At 39.0% G+C, this 17,198-nt stretch overlaps 1 protein-coding gene across 1 annotated transcript in view; it reads right to left on the reverse strand.

The window, feature by feature from the left end:
* poln (polymerase (DNA directed) nu) overlaps positions 1-17,198 on the reverse strand; it is a 70,131-nt gene that overhangs the window by 41,361 nt on the left and 11,572 nt on the right. Inside the window, exons 10-17 of the mRNA XM_088073805.1 lie at positions 16,795-16,863; positions 16,658-16,718; positions 15,496-15,560; positions 9,273-9,356; positions 9,037-9,129; positions 8,354-8,410; positions 7,839-7,895; positions 5,694-5,759 (exon numbers count right to left, since the gene is read on the reverse strand). Of these exons, the coding sequence (XP_087929931.1) occupies positions 5,694-5,759; positions 7,839-7,895; positions 8,354-8,410; positions 9,037-9,129; positions 9,273-9,356; positions 15,496-15,560; positions 16,658-16,718; positions 16,795-16,863 (552 nt within the window). The remainder of the gene's footprint in view (positions 1-5,693; positions 5,760-7,838; positions 7,896-8,353; positions 8,411-9,036; positions 9,130-9,272; positions 9,357-15,495; positions 15,561-16,657; positions 16,719-16,794; positions 16,864-17,198) is intronic.

A 17,198-nucleotide genomic window follows, 5' to 3' on the forward strand; every position in this document is an offset into this window, starting at 1 on the left:
CTTTACTTAACCAGGAAGTCCCTGAGAATTTAAATCTCCTTTATGAGGGAGACCTGGCCAAAATAGCATGCCATTATAAATAGCATGGCATTTTAATTGTGTGCAGCAGTCAAAAAGTTTTCATGAATATAGTTCACGAAGCACTTAATTATCACAGCAAAGACATACATTTGTGCACTTAATTCTCTGTATATACAGATGAATAGCTAAGCTACCAAAGTTTCTAATAGAGCTGCTTTACAAACTTTTTTTTATTGGTTAGCATCACACCCACACGTACACACATAAAGAGGGAGAGAGAGAAGAGTGTACAGCCTGCCTCTATCAAATCGAAACTGCTCTCTTTCTCTGTCCCCCTTTTCTACCTCACACACTAGTGAATAAAATGATAAGTGTATGTAATTGTAATGCAAGTGTGTCTGCTTGTCTGTGTGTGTGTGTGTGTGAACCAGGGTGTGTTTGACACTGCCAGGGAGTCAGCAGAGAACATAACACACACTTCAGCAAAGTGCTTAGATCAGCCTTGGGAAGACTTTGTGTAACTGCAAAACATTTAATGACTAAATGCAGAACAGTCCTAAAAAGACACTAAACTACTTGACAAGCCCTAAAGGAAACTCAGCTGGCAGTTTGGGAACGGATACAGCTGCACAATCAGACAAAACACAACGTCAATACTGCAATAAAGCAGGGTCCTTACATGTATATTGACATATTAAACTGAGGTTGTTTTGTTTGTCAAAGTTGTAATTTGCTAGTTTCATTTAGGTACATTGTTTTATAGGTAAATGTGTGCAATCTGTACCCTGTCCAATTACAAAAGTGGACAAAAAAAAAAACAGTAGAAAAAAATCATTATTCAGACAGTCGAACACACTGCACTCCAGCCCATGACGCAACAACAACAAAAAAAAGATTGATCTGACATAAACCCAAAGATGACAGCAAAACATTATGTTTACATCTTTTTATGTGTGTATTTGCATGAGTGAGTGAACGAGATGAGGGTGGCAAGAGTGTATAAATCTTTTATCGCCATAAAAGACTCAATGGCAAGCTGAACGGTGCAGCAAGAAAGAGAGAGAACAGATGATACGAGGCAGAGTGCTGCATTAAGGACCCAGCAATCTGAATGTTGCTCCAGCTCAAACACTGGCAGGAAGAAGGCAGAGGAGAGAGAGGAAGTTCAATCCTATTTGTCCTCATTGGTTTCACAGCTACACTATTAAGGGCGTTAATGTGAGGCAAGGTGTAAAGTATCATGGAGAGAAAATAGACTGAGATCAAGGGGGTGAAAATAAAAAGGAAACCAGAGAAAGAAATAGCGTAGATGGAGCAGAGGAAGCTGGGGATTGCACACTGCATGTATTTTTGCTTCCAGCAGGTAAAAACAGACGAGGCAGAGCAGAAAAGCTCCACTTCTCTCTGCAGCGAGACTTGCAGCACTTTAAACTCAGCACCAGTTTATGGTTGTCCTGCTTTAATCCAGGCACCCTTTTGTTACTGCAGTCTGGCTTCACCTCAATTGAACCCAAAACAGATGAAAGCTAAACCCCTCTGCAGCACTCCTCATTTGAATATGTGTGTGTGTGTGTGTGTGTGTGTGTGTGTGTGTGTGTGTGTGTGTGTGTGTGTGTAGAATGGTGAGTGGCAGAACAGCTGCCTTTTTTCTCCTTAACCCAAAACTACAAACTGCAGCTTTTCCCCTTCAAAGCAGCAGGATGTGACATGTTAGGGATCACTGAATGAGTCTCACTACCGTCACTTTCCACTCCACATTATGATAAGAATAATTATGCGCAAACTTCATTTATATGCCGGAGTAACAATACAAAAAAGGCTAGAGGGAGTTGACTCTTCTGCCTCCTGGCTCTCTTAATGTGAAATGATTTTCTCATTCACATCATTCAAGCACCAGAGTTTCTGTTCATGTTCTATTATGGACTAAACTGGAAATTTAAATGCATATATATCTCACAGGTCTTCCTCGATACATACTTATCTCATTATTTTTTAATTTTTAACCATTCTCCACATAGGCTGCATACAGGTGCTGCCGAACTGTTTGGATGCCTTACAAATGACAGAAAGTAAGTCTTTGCTTGGGCTTAAAGTGTTATCAAAATAACAAAAATAATCTGAAATATGACTGATAATGCTCTACCCGGTGAAGCGAAGTTAGCTGGACACCTGTCCCAGATATAAGCCTGTTAAGTTCAGTGGTTTAAGCAAATAAGGGCCAGGGCTATTAATGGAAGTTTTACGGTATTATACATTACATAAAACAGTCAAGTGTTTAAGTTACTCACTTATTGAGCAAGTCAAAAGTGACAAACTTTTTTTAGCCTTTATTGGCAGTAACATTAGAGCTCTGCAGCAAACATTAGTAGAAAGAGAGGAGATGAAATGCAGAAAAGGTCTGCTATATGTCTTAACCACTGGGCCAAAACGGCCCTTAATAAATCATTATTAACAATTCAAACAATAAGCATGGTGCTGAATCAGCCCATTTTCCTAATGGCAGATTTTCTTTATCACTTTCATTGGAGACAAATCACAATTTGACTACATTATACGCATCAAAGACCAAACTAACACACACACAGCTGCACAACTGTACGCAAACAACCAGATATCAGCACCTGTACACTAAAAGTGAAGCTCAACTAAATCCCAGATCAACGTTAGAGCCGAGGGAAAAGAGCTGTGTTAAATCGCAGCGGCCCAACAGTCACATATATCATTCAGCAGCAGGTCGATCAATTCACCGTGTAGCTCACACTGGCCGAAAATCACTAAGTGAGATTAGAAAAGTTCAGTGTCTCCACGGTTACATATGTGTGTGTGTGTGTGTCAGAGCATTGCTCAGTGACAGAACCACTGGACCCTGACTGCTAAGTAAAGTAGAAATGAGTTATCGACTGGCCCATACTAAGACAAAGAGACGACAGACAGACAGACAGACAGACAGACAGACAGACAGACAGACAGACAGACACAGACAGACAGACACAGACAGACAGACAGACACAGACAGACACAGACAGACAGACAGACACAGACAGACACAGACAGACACAGACAGACACAGACAGACACAGACAGAGGGTTCTGTATTTAGATATATGTATTCTTGACCGACTTTTGCATGTAGTTCTTGAAGTACATTTTACTTAATTTTAATTTTACAAATTTTAAATGTGACAGTAATCAATCCCACAATGCCTCTGTCATCATGTAGCTGCAGTATTAGTTAAAACTGACTGTTGTGTTTTTTCTGATGGTCTAAGTCATGTGTTAAAAGCTTTGTTTATTCAAAGAACTCCTCCATATATTTTAAATATTTGACAATAAAATTAATCAAGCTAATTAATCAAGTAGAGCTTTTTTTAATTTATTCATGTTTTTAGTTAAATTTTCACTCGACTTTAGTAAAAAAAAAGTTACTGGGAACTTGCAGTATATGATGTTGAATGTTTCAGGTTTGACTAAACATTTGCTAAAGGTATTTAAACAATTTTGAGTTGGAGTTTGTCGTATTCAAAATGTCAATGTCAGACATTTTAAGGGACATAAACAGCAGGAAAATACAATTTACAAATTCTGGGGGGACATTAAATTAATTTAAAGATACTGAATATTGATACACAAATATGCACAGCTACAGTTAAAATACTGGTATCATATAACAGAAGATCTATTGGAGTTAAACCCTAATCATAACACACCACATTGGGTTGAGAGTTACCCTCACATAGTAGTAGGCTTTACAATATTCTGTACTCTTGTAAAATGTGATGAGTCATTATGAGCTTAATAAAATCTATGACCTCAGTGCCACATCTTGGAGTAGACTGGATATCACCATGTTTTTTTCAGGGATGAAATTCAGCAGATTGATTTTCCGAACACAAACACACAAGTGCAAAGAAACATATCCCAATGGCAAAAAACCCTTTCTTTCCCTCTCTCACACACACTCACACACACACACACAACTCTCATTATTTTAACACCAAACTACTTTTTAAATGTCTCTTTCTCCATCTGTCTCTCTCTAACCCTAATCAAACAGTCCTTTGATGTAGTGAGAACCGACCAAAATGTTCCCAATATGATGGTTTCAAACTGAGATTCATTTTCACAAAGATGTCACTGCAAGCCCACATGCACACCCATTAACACGCACGCACGCACACGCGCACACGCACACGCGCACACGCACACACACACGCACACACACACACACACACACACACACACACACACACACACACACACACACACACACACACACACACACACACACACACAGAGAGAGTCTTGTTTTTCCTCCTCTGGACATCTCATAATACTCCAACATCTATATTTGTAAGGGAGAAACTACTATTATGTGTGCGTGCTTTGTAATTATTATTTTGTCGACATCATCGAAGAATCTCTTTGATAAGAGAGATATGAAGAAGTAAAAAAATATATAAAGGCAGGCAAAGACACGGAGGAAAAAAGTAGAGAATAGCAAAGAAAATGCTGATATAGAGATTTTTGAAGGTTATATAAAGGACCTGCTGTTTCTCACACAGTGCTGAAAACTTAAAACAGGACAGCCTCCTTCTGTTTTTATTATTATGCAGAAGATATGTGTTGAATTCACTTAATAGACGTTACCAGTAATAATACATTTACTTTCTGTGTCCTACATGCCATTTAGTTGCCTATTTTTAACAAATAAATACACTCGGGTGTTTGAGCAGTGCACACATACACAGGTTCACAACATGAGGCTGACAGTTCAGAACACAGCTGCCACTCTCCACACAGACTGCAGTTCAGCACCATGGATAGCTCCAGTGACTGAACACTGTGGTTATACTGACAAAACAAGCAGCACAGCTCCAGCCTACAGCAGCCATTTAAAGGGATACTTCACCAATTTTCAACCAGCTTTGTATCAAAACAATGTGGGCAGTATGTGTAGATAAACTGTGGCAGACTTCCTTCCATCTAAACAGCGCCTTCCTCCACTTAATATCACCCACCAACCCAGAATACAGCTGTTTAAGAGACACCCACCCTTCTCTCTGTCTCTCAAACTTGGACCGAAATCCTATCAAATATCAAAACTAGGAAGTGCATATCGAAAATAAATGAAGATTATGTTACTTCCTGTTTCTCGCCTAAAATGTTTTCAGATATATTTTAATGACCTGTTTTACCATGATAGAGAGAGTTTGTTCATGACAATGGATGGCCAAAAACTGAGATTTAACAGTAAAACTAAGCAGCACTGATCAAATATAAACAAAGATTCAGTGACAATGTTGCTTATTTTCCTCCTCAGATGTTTTCAGAAACATGTTTTGGCTTATACTATAACTGTAACATGAGATCCAACTGCCCGCCATCGCGTCGAACTGACGGGGTCAAATTACGTCACCCACCAGTGGTAGCGTTTATTGGTCCGATGCACTCTGATAATTGTAGTTTTTTTTTAACAAAAGCCAATGCCACAGTCCTTCTTTTCACCAATTTTACATTTTTCTACTGCATAGACAGCCTTGTTTTATGTGGGGACTCTCTTTATATCAGCGAAACACTTCTTTAACAACCATGATAAGTAGTTTCAACTTCAAGGAACCAAATAAATAAACGCAGAGGGAGATGTGTAGCAACGACAAGCAGGTCTTACTTACTGGGTGCTTGGCTGAGATTCTCCCTGTCACCACACTCGTCTGGTGCCACGAAGAGGAAACGTAGCTCTGATGTGTCGTTGAGAAAGACAAAAACAAAGCGTCAGATATGAATAAATCAGATGCAGAGAAAAACTGACAAACTTAACATGTTGCTACATCATTTAGAGGCAAAAATGAACAACTCTGCCCCCCACAATTAAGTACTTATACAATTGTGTTTCATATATGTTTCAAAGAGACAGCTATGTGATCAGTATTTTTTCTGTAGAGCTGAGTTTTATTTTTTTAGCTCAGCTTGAAAACAACAGCTGCGATCCTCATTTCCACCATCAATCTGATTCTTCTTTTGGACCAAAAAGCATCAACACCGCCATGTAACTGCCTGGTGCCCAATTTGAACAAGCTGCTTGTGGACTGTAGTGCCAGTTGAGTTCGTGCACTAAGCAGGACATGAAACAATACTATTGTGCTCGGGGCTGCTGTTAAAGCGGGGAAATCCAATCATAAAATTTGAGCACTTGCACATCTGCTTGCCTTTGTTCTTAGGAATGAGAAAATCTATCCCACGTGAGGAGATTTTGGCCAATCACAGGCCATTTTAGTGAAAGCAGCTGTCAGTCATGTCAATCACAGCGCGTGAACTGCAAACTATCAAACTAGGCAGCACTGATCAAATACAATCTAGATTTTGTTACTGCATCACCTATTTTTTATTTCTTATTTTGAAGCTAAATAGTATGTTCAAATCAAAATAATTTTAAAACACTATTAATAACTATCTTATTTCACCAGTAAGTTGAAGAAAATGTTAACTTGCAGATCCAGCTTTTGATTTTGACAAGAAAAGACAAAAAGTTAAGCTAAGACCAGACAAGACGTGATAAGATAAGCTTGGGCAAGCAAAGCTAAAATAAGATGAGACAAGCTGAGCTAAGACAATACAAAACAATACGAGCCAAAACAAGTCAAGCTAAAATAAGATATGACAAGACAAAAATAAGGTAAGACAAGACAAGGCACGATAAATATGACAAGATAAGCCAAGACAAGCTAAAATAAGATAAGGCAAGACAAGACGAGCTGAGTTAAAACAAGACAGGACAAGGATTAAGACCTGACAAGACTCAATTAATCCCACACCTGGGAAATGATGATAGAAATTGAAAGCTCATTTCTGTCCATTTTCCATTTAGAACCAAAATCATGACACCCTCACTCAGAAACCATATTGCCTTTCTGTAGTTTGGATAAAATATAAAATGAAACCAACCAATACCCACTGCCCTAAATACCCACACATGTTTCATAGCTGGGTTATAAGGGAGAAAAATCATATTTGTTGTTGTCAACAGCACTCTCCTCTAGCTGGGTCTGTCTCCCATTCTGTCCAAAAGACCACCAAATGAATCAGCACCATCAGGAGCCAAAACAGTTCCAGAGACAGCCAGACAGGCTCATTTGCAGAGTTGAGTAAGCACAGATTGACAAACACAAGCTGCTACTTCCTTACAGAGGCGAACAGGGCCCTTGTGCATGGACAGTCAGACACAGAACGGCATCTCTGCTGTGCCTGGTCAGATGTGAGATGTTTCTTTATTAGGTTACTACAGCGGGAGCATCAGGTGTATGAGTGCTCTCTGCTGTCAGGGTTAGAGGTTGCAGTTTGTATCTAGCTGTGCTAAACACCCATGAATGGCCTCCAGCATTACCCCATGGTTTTCTATTGTAGTACTGAGAGCAGCAGTATAATGATGGTGACATTTCACACCAGCAGCAACTCTGAATGTTAAGAGGAACACCATGGGTTTGTCTAGTAGCATACAAGCACTGTTGTCGTGCAATAAGGCAGAGCCAAACTGCGGGGAGAGAAAAACAAAAGCTGTGGGATCTGTTTCAGTCCCTCTGCCCTGCAGCATCCTCTCAACTCATGGTTTCACTTTTTTGTTTGGTTGTTCCAGCCTCAAGGAGAGAAGATCGGAAAAATCCATATCTTTGAGTGAGCAAAAAGGGTTTTACTCAGCTGTGAAAGATCATGTTTGTAAGACATCCTTTTTGGTGAATGTGTGTACTGTGAGTGAGTTTAGATTTTGGGTATTTCATTGACGATTTTGCTATATAACTGCGATAAACCAGGTGTGCGCTCACCTTTCTCATCATGCATGAGAGAATCCCATCGACAAAAGTGGACTTGATTTTGTGAACCTGAGGGTTACAATGCAGGCAAGTGTTAAAACCGACAATTTTAACCCCCTAAACAAGTTCCCAGCAACTTTTTTATAAAGTTAAGTGAAAATATCAATAAAAAATGAATTAGCAGAAATAGCTCCCTGAGGTTTTATAACATAAAAGTTCCTCCCATGCTGACACTTTCTTTGCACTTTTTAATTAATTAGTGTTTTAGGCAATCGTTATAATAAAGGGCCATTACAGATAATCAGCAAAATGCCAAATATTGGTCCCAATAACTGGCCAGGCTGATAATCTGTCGACCCCTAAAACTGATGGTTTATGACATACACTGGCAATCTAACTCTAACCTTTAACATTTAACTTTAATTGCAAGAGATCCTTCTGCTTTAGACTATATTAAGAAAAGCAAAACCTTTGCTTAACTTTGCTTTTGGCACATGAATAAAAAAACAGCTGAGAGCCAAACTGACCTGTCTGTACTCCAGAATGATCTTTGGCAGAGGGTGCAGGTCCTGAAGCTGCAGCAGCTGCAACAGAACAAGGCAGAGGAGCAAAAGGATGAGAACACATTGTTTATTAAGAGCTCTAAGCTTTAAATTTTGTATGGGCTTAGTTTGGCATTATTGTTTGGCTCTTATTGTTATGCCGCCTCTGCAAGAAACCCTTCTTGCTTCTGCTTTGCCTTGTTTATCAAAGCAATTTGTAAACTCTGTTTTTAAAGGTGCTCTATAAATGAAGTAAGTATTATTATATTAGTATGGCTAACTTAACGCCTTACAGTATTGTGTAACGCCTAACACAATACTGTAACTGCAATTTGTGTTTGTGTCAAATCTGCTGTGATTTGATCTCTTTCGACTGTATCTCAAGTCTTGCCCTCCTTTTGTAATATTTGATTTAAGCTTTATCTACAGAATAAGTTGCCTAGATACGTTGTATTTACCTCCTAAATCATGGTCGTCCAATGCTAAGACACAAAGATGCTCCAACCACAATATGAACCGGGTGTTTCTGTGGCTCTGGACTCATCTCCAAGAATGTGTCAGTGCACACACAGAAACTTTCCATAAGATTTTGCTGTTTGTCTTTGATTAAAGGATCAAATCATCATATTTGTATGTGTTTGTTTTCAAGTGTCCATGAGGTGCCATACCGCAGCTTCTGATGTCGACTGCTGTTTATTGATGGTCTTGGGGAGTTTCTTGTTCTCGCAGCGTTCATGGAGGGAAAGCTTCTCAAACAGGACCTTCAAACATTGTAAATCCGTAAGATCCACATATCCATGACATTGTAACATACACACAACACAGGAAAATACACATAGACATGCACACATACAAAAGTAACCTTCCCGACACTGCACACAGATATACACGTGAAGGTACACACAGTTCGTAGTTGAGAGTTGCTGGTGACCAGGAAAATTTGTCCAGCTGCTCTGTGGGCTTCCTGCTCCAACTGCTTCATTTTAGCCTAACAGAGAGACAGTGAGATAGACAGAGAGGGGAAAGAGGTTCAAGGTAATTATTTTCAAATATGTTTTAGCTAAGGTGCAAGTACTCAGACAGTTAACATCCTTCAGTTACCTAACCATGTGTTACTCTGTTATTTATTTCATTAATAGTACATCCTGAGTCACAAAAACGTGTTGTTATGAAACATGGGTGGACCATAGATGTCATACTTGTGTGGAACATAATACATTCAGAGTTATTTTTATGAGTAAATAAGTGGAATAAAATCCTTTTTAAAGCCCCGAAGAATACCTGCAGTGGTCGGAACTGTGTTTTAGCCAATACAAGAAAGGATATTAAATTTTTCCTCCTCATTTGTATATTTTTGGATTGCCTTCTGTGCATCCTGTTGTTACCTATTTCCCATGAGCAACCATGTTATTCGAGTTTTTAATTGAAATGTTTCCAATTTAAAACATCAACACAAACAGTCGAGAGAGAGAAAGGTTTTTGATTTACATTTGATTATACAGAGCAACCTGTCATCTCTCTCTTTTAATTACAAAATGCTGTAATTAATTATCATTTTCTCATGTCTTACACAGTAGTAGGGCTGGGCTATATGGAGAAAATCAAATATCACAATGTTTTTGACCGACCATAATGATATTGCAACAATATTGTGGCGACTATTGGCTCTATTATGACTATTGACATTTTTGATAAATAATCATCAGTAAAATGGATATGTCATAGATAAGTGGGTTAAGGCAAATAATAAACTAGCTACAACAGTCTGGTAAATTCGTGAATTTACATCACTTTTAATACAGCCTGTAAAACAAGAAAAGGACCTGATATTTCGACATCCAAAATCTACAACAATACCTAGTCTCACATCACAATATTGATAAAATATCTATATATTGCCCTATATAGTGGTCAATTTAGAAAATAAAGACGAATGTTTGTCCTGTTTTCCACGTCTCAACTCTTTAAATAACATCAAAAGTATTCCACAATGATTTATTTTAATGCCTGGCGCCACTTATCAAGCGAGAGGTACATTTTATTCCATATCTTGGTCAGACTTCTCCACATCAGCCAGTCTATCACTCTGTGGATATCAAGTCAATTAAAATGTGGGGAGACAGCAGCTCTATTTATGCCAATATGATGGGATGACTCATTTCAGTAGTCCGGTGACTGTTAGCGTGCCAAAAACATTTCAAGTTAAGTAAATTATCAGAGCCACTTCGGAGGCCTGGGTGTGCGCCCTGCTGTGAGGAGGGGAGGTTATTTGAGGGGAGACGTGTTAATATGTTTAAGACAGAGCTCGTCTTGTTTGTCCTTGCTTTCAACGACCAAAGGCAAAGCACTATTAGTTAATCTGTCTCATGCACACATCAGTCACACAGGAAGCGCATTAAGATCACACACAGACAAACTAACATCAAACAGCACAAAACTTACACACACTTATAAACACGCACAAATTATGAAGAAAAAAGATAAATCTGCATACTTCAACATACAGATGCAAACAACTACACACTTAGTCTCACACGTTCTTAGTCCTAAACACACACAGAGAGCCAGACGGGGTTTATTTAATGACTGCTGTGATAATCCAGTCAAACACAGAATGAACTTTGTCTCCCAGGATGGTTGACACGGGCAGCATGATAAACTCAGCGAGACAGAGAGAGAAAGGGGACGCGACAGGGTAGACGGCGGGACAGAGAAAGAGAAATCATGATCAAAAGAAAATGAAGAGTGGAAACAGACAGAGGATAAAAAGAAGAGAGAGAAGGGAATAGAGAGGCACTTGGGATGGAAAAAGTGGACTGACAGCAGAGAGTGAAAGGTAGATACACTTGATAAAAGAAAGGAGGACGAAAGAGAAAGGCCGAGTCCCAGAGAGGAAGACATAATGATGAGAAGTAAATGAGGAAGAGGGTACAGACAGATAGAAGAATTCCTGCTCATACAATATTCAGCCTAAACATGAACATATTTTGTTTGGTGACGCCCACACACCAGCAGCTCATTACAAGTGTGACTGAAGCAGAAAACACTTCTCAACAGCTTGACAGGCGAACAAGAGGACGAGGGAAGAGAAACAGGGGCAAGAATAGAAAAACAAAAAGGAGGAGAAAGGGCGAGTGGAGCGATGAGATGATAGACAACAGACAAGAGGATGACAGTGACAGATTGGGGAATGTGGGAGGGACTAAGAGAATTTTTTTTAAAAAAAGAGTTGAAATGTGATGCAAATACCAGAGCTCCATCCAACACATTTTTATAATGAATTTTAGAACTTTTTCATAAAAGTTAACCTATTTTCTGGTAAACAGGGTAAAGTGTTTAACTAACAGATACAACCATGAATGAACAAAAATCTGTGAACTGGATGAAGTCAGGTTCAAAGATCATTTTGTTGTCATGTTAGAGCCAAAGGTTTTTGCAGAGGGAATTTTGGATATCTCTTTTTATCACTCCATAAATTAGAAAATACTGTGCGGAAAAATACACAAAAACAAAATTTTAAGAAGAATTTTTGCCATGTTTTTAGGGGTAAGCTGTTCTGTAAATCAGGCTATGACTGATTTATGAATAAACCCCTTTATAAAAACTTTCAGAATATAGATAAGAATAAAACTGGAAAGCTTGGTGTGTGTAAGTGCTACTGAAGTGAAGAAGTCTAGCTCAGACTATGATAAAAAAAACTTACTATTTTTAACATTTAAAAAAAAAGTAAAACACTAGGGAAAAAAATATAAATAACAGATATCACCACCAGTCTCCTCCAGTTGATAACTTACTTTAAGATATTACAATAATTTTTTGCATTACTGAAATTCCATGTTTAAATATGGAAAAGATGCATTGTCTAATTATGCACTTTCTGCATCAATTGCCAGAACAGAAATGGGAGCTAAAAAAAAACACTAAATGTGTATGTGGACATTTTCTTTTTACAGGGCTGAAAGAAGCAAAAAAAGTCTCATATCTCAAAATTGAGAGAGCTCCAGAGACAGAGAAAAACTATGTTTTCAGCTTGAGAGCTCGCCTTAATTTCAGAACATCAAGCCAAGAGTTGAAAACAGCTTTTTAATTTTTAAGTTTTTCAGGAATTTCATATCTGTGGAAATTTTGACTCTACTTAAGAAAAGGGCAGCAGGAGCGGGTGAGGACTGGGCAGCAGCAGGGAGTGCTGCCGCTGGACCTTGACAGAAAATGTCATCCAGAACAAACACACATCAGTCAGACAAGTGAGACTGTTTGAACTTGACAGCATGATGGGCAGAGGCAGGAGAAGCGACAATAGCAGTAAAGAGCGAGGGAGGTGGAGAGAGACGACACAGATATAAAGAGGCAGAGACAGAGGGGGAAAAAGTGGAGAAGCTGGCAGACATGTACCAAAATTCCAAAATATGTACTTTTCTCTCAGTCGCTCGCTCTTAGCCCAGAGCAGGCTCCAGACTGCCTCATCTATAATGGATGCTAGCCCCTTAGTACTGTGTCTGTCTCACACACACACACACACACACACACACACACACACACACACACACACACACACACACACACACACACACACACACACACACACACAAAGCTGGTATTGCAAGAATCTAATATAGTGGGGCAGTGTTTTTGGATTAATCGTTGGATGAAAATGTGGATTTTTCAGATTGATCTTGACATGATAGTTGTTTACAGGACGCTCTGATCTGAATAGTGATGTCTGGAAAACACAGACAGAATGAGAAAGAGTATTTATTAAGTGACGTGTGTCCTACTGAATTTTAATAACGCTGACTGGAAAGACAAAAGAGCGTGCGAGCGTGTTTGTGAGATGCAGGCTGACAGACAGGAGGGATCCTCCGTTTGGTGTTTCAGACAGGTGAACTTGACAGCTCAGATAAAACGAAATCCAACACGACAGAGTGGGGACATGCGTGAGTGCACTCGCGGGCGCATATTACAAAAACACAAGCGCGTGCACACATAACTCTGCGGCAGTCTGCAAAAAACTTCAGTGCCTCAGTGTGTGTGTGTGTGTGTGTGTGTGTTGGCAAAGGCAGACAGTGATGCTCCTTCCTGCAGCACAGCCTCCTGAAGGAAAAAGACAGACACTCCATCCTATTTATAGCAACACGGCAAGATACCAAAACAGTCTCTCCACAACAACACCCCTGCTGGCGCTTGCAAGAAGTTGTAATTGGGTTTACGAGTGTGCCTTCGTCTCTCTGCGACTGATTAGGAACGTGTGTTTTTCCCGAGCATGAATGTGTCCACAACATCTGTACGTGCGTCTTTGTGTGTTTATGATCGTTCTCAAATGTAGTCTCCAGAATTGGTTTTTATCTGCATGTAAACAGGACAGGTCCCCGGAGGATGTCCACCCACCACATCACTAATCCTTCCCAGAAGAAGAAAAGGATAAATTATATTTTTCTCTCCTTCTCAGGCTCTTGAGGGTTTCTTTTTTCTTTTTTTTTCTGTTTCTCATATCCTCCCACTGTTTTGCTCCCATTTGTATTAATACAGCAGCTGTCTACCGCACTGTGGCTCTGCAGCCGGTCTTAAATGCAATCAGCTAAGAGTGATGCAGTACAAATCTGAACTGACCCTGAACGTCATACCTACACGCCAAAACTAAGTTTTCATGAAGTTTGTTAGATATAAACACATGGAAGCTGTTACATAAGACTCCAGCACATTTTCCTCTTCAAAACAAGGATTAATGTAAAGGTTCCTCTTTCATAACTGCCTTTTAGGATTCAGGGCACGATTTGATACATGTAGCTACGTGTAAATGACTGTCAGCAAAAGATATGAGGACTGTTCAGTAATATCACATTCTCTGAAATGACTGAGGGTTGTCTCTTTTCATCTTCTCTCCACACATTACTCATGTCTGGAAAAAACTGACTAAAATCTTTTATAATACTTCTTCTTTGTAAAGATTGTCTCCTGTTTCAGAGCTTAACATTAAATTTTTATTTTGGTTGCCAGGCATCTGACTTTGGTAGCTGAGACTGAAATATAGTCACCTTGTATTTTGCACAATTAAAGAAGCATTTCACTATATTACTACTTCTAAAAATAATAATAATACATCACATGTATATAAGGCATTTCTCCTTAGAGATGCTTTACATAGAGTAGGATATATTAAAACAAACAAACAAAAATAAAGTAAATTATTCATGAGGACAATAAAATAAAGTGAAAGATTAAAACTGAATTGTGTCAACTCAGGAATCAAAACATGGTGGCATGAGGCGGTGTAGCAAGGGAAGGCTAGTCCAACAGGTGGGTTTTGGGGGCCTTTTTGAATTCTGACAGTGTGGGGGGAAAAACGAGGCTGTACACTGTGAAAAAAGGTTATGTTTTAGTTTGGTGTCACATGACCACAGAACTGAAAAGAGGTAGAAAACCTACAACTACTAGACTCCAAAGCTTTCTTTACCATAACTGAACAAAATTCTTTGTAGTTTGTGTTTTGTCTAACTCTTCACAGAATTTAAATCATCACCATTATTTCCAGGAAACATGACTGTACGCACCCATTAAATGCACCAACGCACATGCAGCATTGTCATGTGCTGTGTTGTCCAAGAATCAGTTGCCAATTTCTCAAAATAGTTACCAATGGCAACCTGGCAAGCCTTACTGTTAAGCCATATATACATATGTACAGTATCTATATATATAGTACACACACACACACACACACAGAAGATCTTGTTATGAACACAAGCTACAACACTGAACCACTTTTCAAAAGATCTCAATCAGCAAAACATGACTTGGGACAAGACAAATTTGTTTGCGACTTGTTCAGAGCTGTGCTGCTGCAGGATTTCACTTAAAACAAGGCAGTGAAAGAGAGATAAATTGAATTACTGTCTATCAGTAAACGCACTGAGCAGAGTTTCTGGTGGGAAATGAACATCAGCCACGAGGAAAATGTTGACAACTCCTGGCTGTGAGAGATAAGTTTGTCTCCTCTGCCAGCAGCCAAATGAAAAACTCTGTTCTGCTGTATTTGTTAATAACATTTTTAGGGAAACACTAAAATAAACTAGCCATAACATTCAATGTCGCACACATGTTTGTTTTTGTGCAGTGATGTTCTGCCTTACCCCGAGCAGGTCTGAAGTTCTCTTGAGAGCTTCTTTGTCCACATGGATGCGATGGCTCTCCATTACTGAAACAAAACACGTATTTACTGATCCACATTAAACCTGTCTATAATTATGGAATTACACAAGTATTTACTGATATTCATTAAATCTATGTACGACTAACAGACAGGATGATTATGATGGTATAGCCTGACCGATTCTGGATGTTTAGTGATATAAGAAAGTAAAAAAAAAATCCTGATATTGATATACCAGCCGATACTCTATTCATATTTAAATCTATATCTTTTTCTATTTCATTTTGATATCTATCTATCTATCTATCCATCTATCTATCCACAGCTGAACAACAGATTTCATTGTGAACAATGACATCAGTGTACTGAAACAGTATACTTCAGTGGGAATTAAATTATTATAAATCACTCTGAGGAGTGGTGGCTTAAAAAATTACGTGATAATTTATACTCGATGTTTTACATATCCGACATGGAAAAAAGCCACGATACATTGAGTATATTTGATATACTGTATCTCTAACCTCCTCTTCAAGCCATATTGTAAAGTTTTACCACCTTTTTGGAAATGCGGGTAAAACAAACAGAATGGATTCTGCCACACGCAGTTCTGTCATCCATTCCATCATCTTTCAAAACTGTTTCCTCAGATTGATTTGAGTTTACTCTCTCTGTCAATGGGTCTCCATGCTGTGAAGCAAGATGAGCCTTCAACCAAACTGCTGTCAGAACTTTTGTTTATACTTGCCAGCGCAGGATACCTGATTCTCAAATCAGAGAGAGGCAGAAAAGACATGTGGAGACACAAAAAAAGCTAATTTGCATGGACTAATATTATTGGATGACCTATGTTTGTTCAAATATGGCAATTTAATTGTGGTGGAATTTTTACTTAACAAATTATGAAAATAGCAGATTCGCACGGGATTAAGATCTCAGACGATTACTGGTATTAAACCTTTTTTCACAAATTAATATAAGTCCCCTGGAACACTAGTCCCAGATGAATAGGGCTTTAGTCGAAGTCTAAACAAACCCCTAAGTATGAACCTAATATTAGCCAATACTGCATTTCTAATGCAGCCTAAAATAAATAAGAAGGTTTTTAGTATGACAGAACATGTGCTCAAAGTGATTTTCACCTGCCAGAACAGAGATCATTTTCAGCTCCATGTCTGAGTATAGCATCCACAGGCCCCGGCTCTAGACACAGAAATATATAGTAAGATATTGTGTTTATATTTAATTTGCAGGTTTTTGTGTGGGCACGCCAACTAACCTGTAGTTTAAAGCAGAGCTCCATGTTGAGCCAGTAGAGTGAACAGAGACCTGAGATGACCTGAGAAACCTGAGAGAGAGACCGATGGAAAGAGAGTAGGTGGGGAGGAACGTGCTGAGCTTATTTTCTGGAGGATGATGTGGATTTATTTCTTCCTTGTGTTCAGTGAAGAATAGGCGGTCCAGGTATCAAAGAGTGAGAGCTTACATCAAGCATGGACTGTCTGAGAGGCCTCCCAGTGCTTTCAAGGACATATTTCAAAATTTAAATCAGCCACTGTCTAAACTCAGACAGTGGGGTGAAGTATTGTCTTGTTAAAGTGTCAACCAAATGACCTGAGCTCAGACAGCTGTGTCCCACTGAAAGCGTCCCAGCTCCAAGGATTTGTTCTGTAGGGGACCCTG

This window comes from Plectropomus leopardus, chromosome 23 (genome assembly GCF_026936395.1).
Source record: "Plectropomus leopardus strain MGB_pleo_1.0 chromosome 23, ASM2693639v1, whole genome shotgun sequence".
NCBI classification, from domain to species: Eukaryota; Metazoa; Chordata; class Actinopteri; order Perciformes; family Serranidae; genus Plectropomus; species Plectropomus leopardus.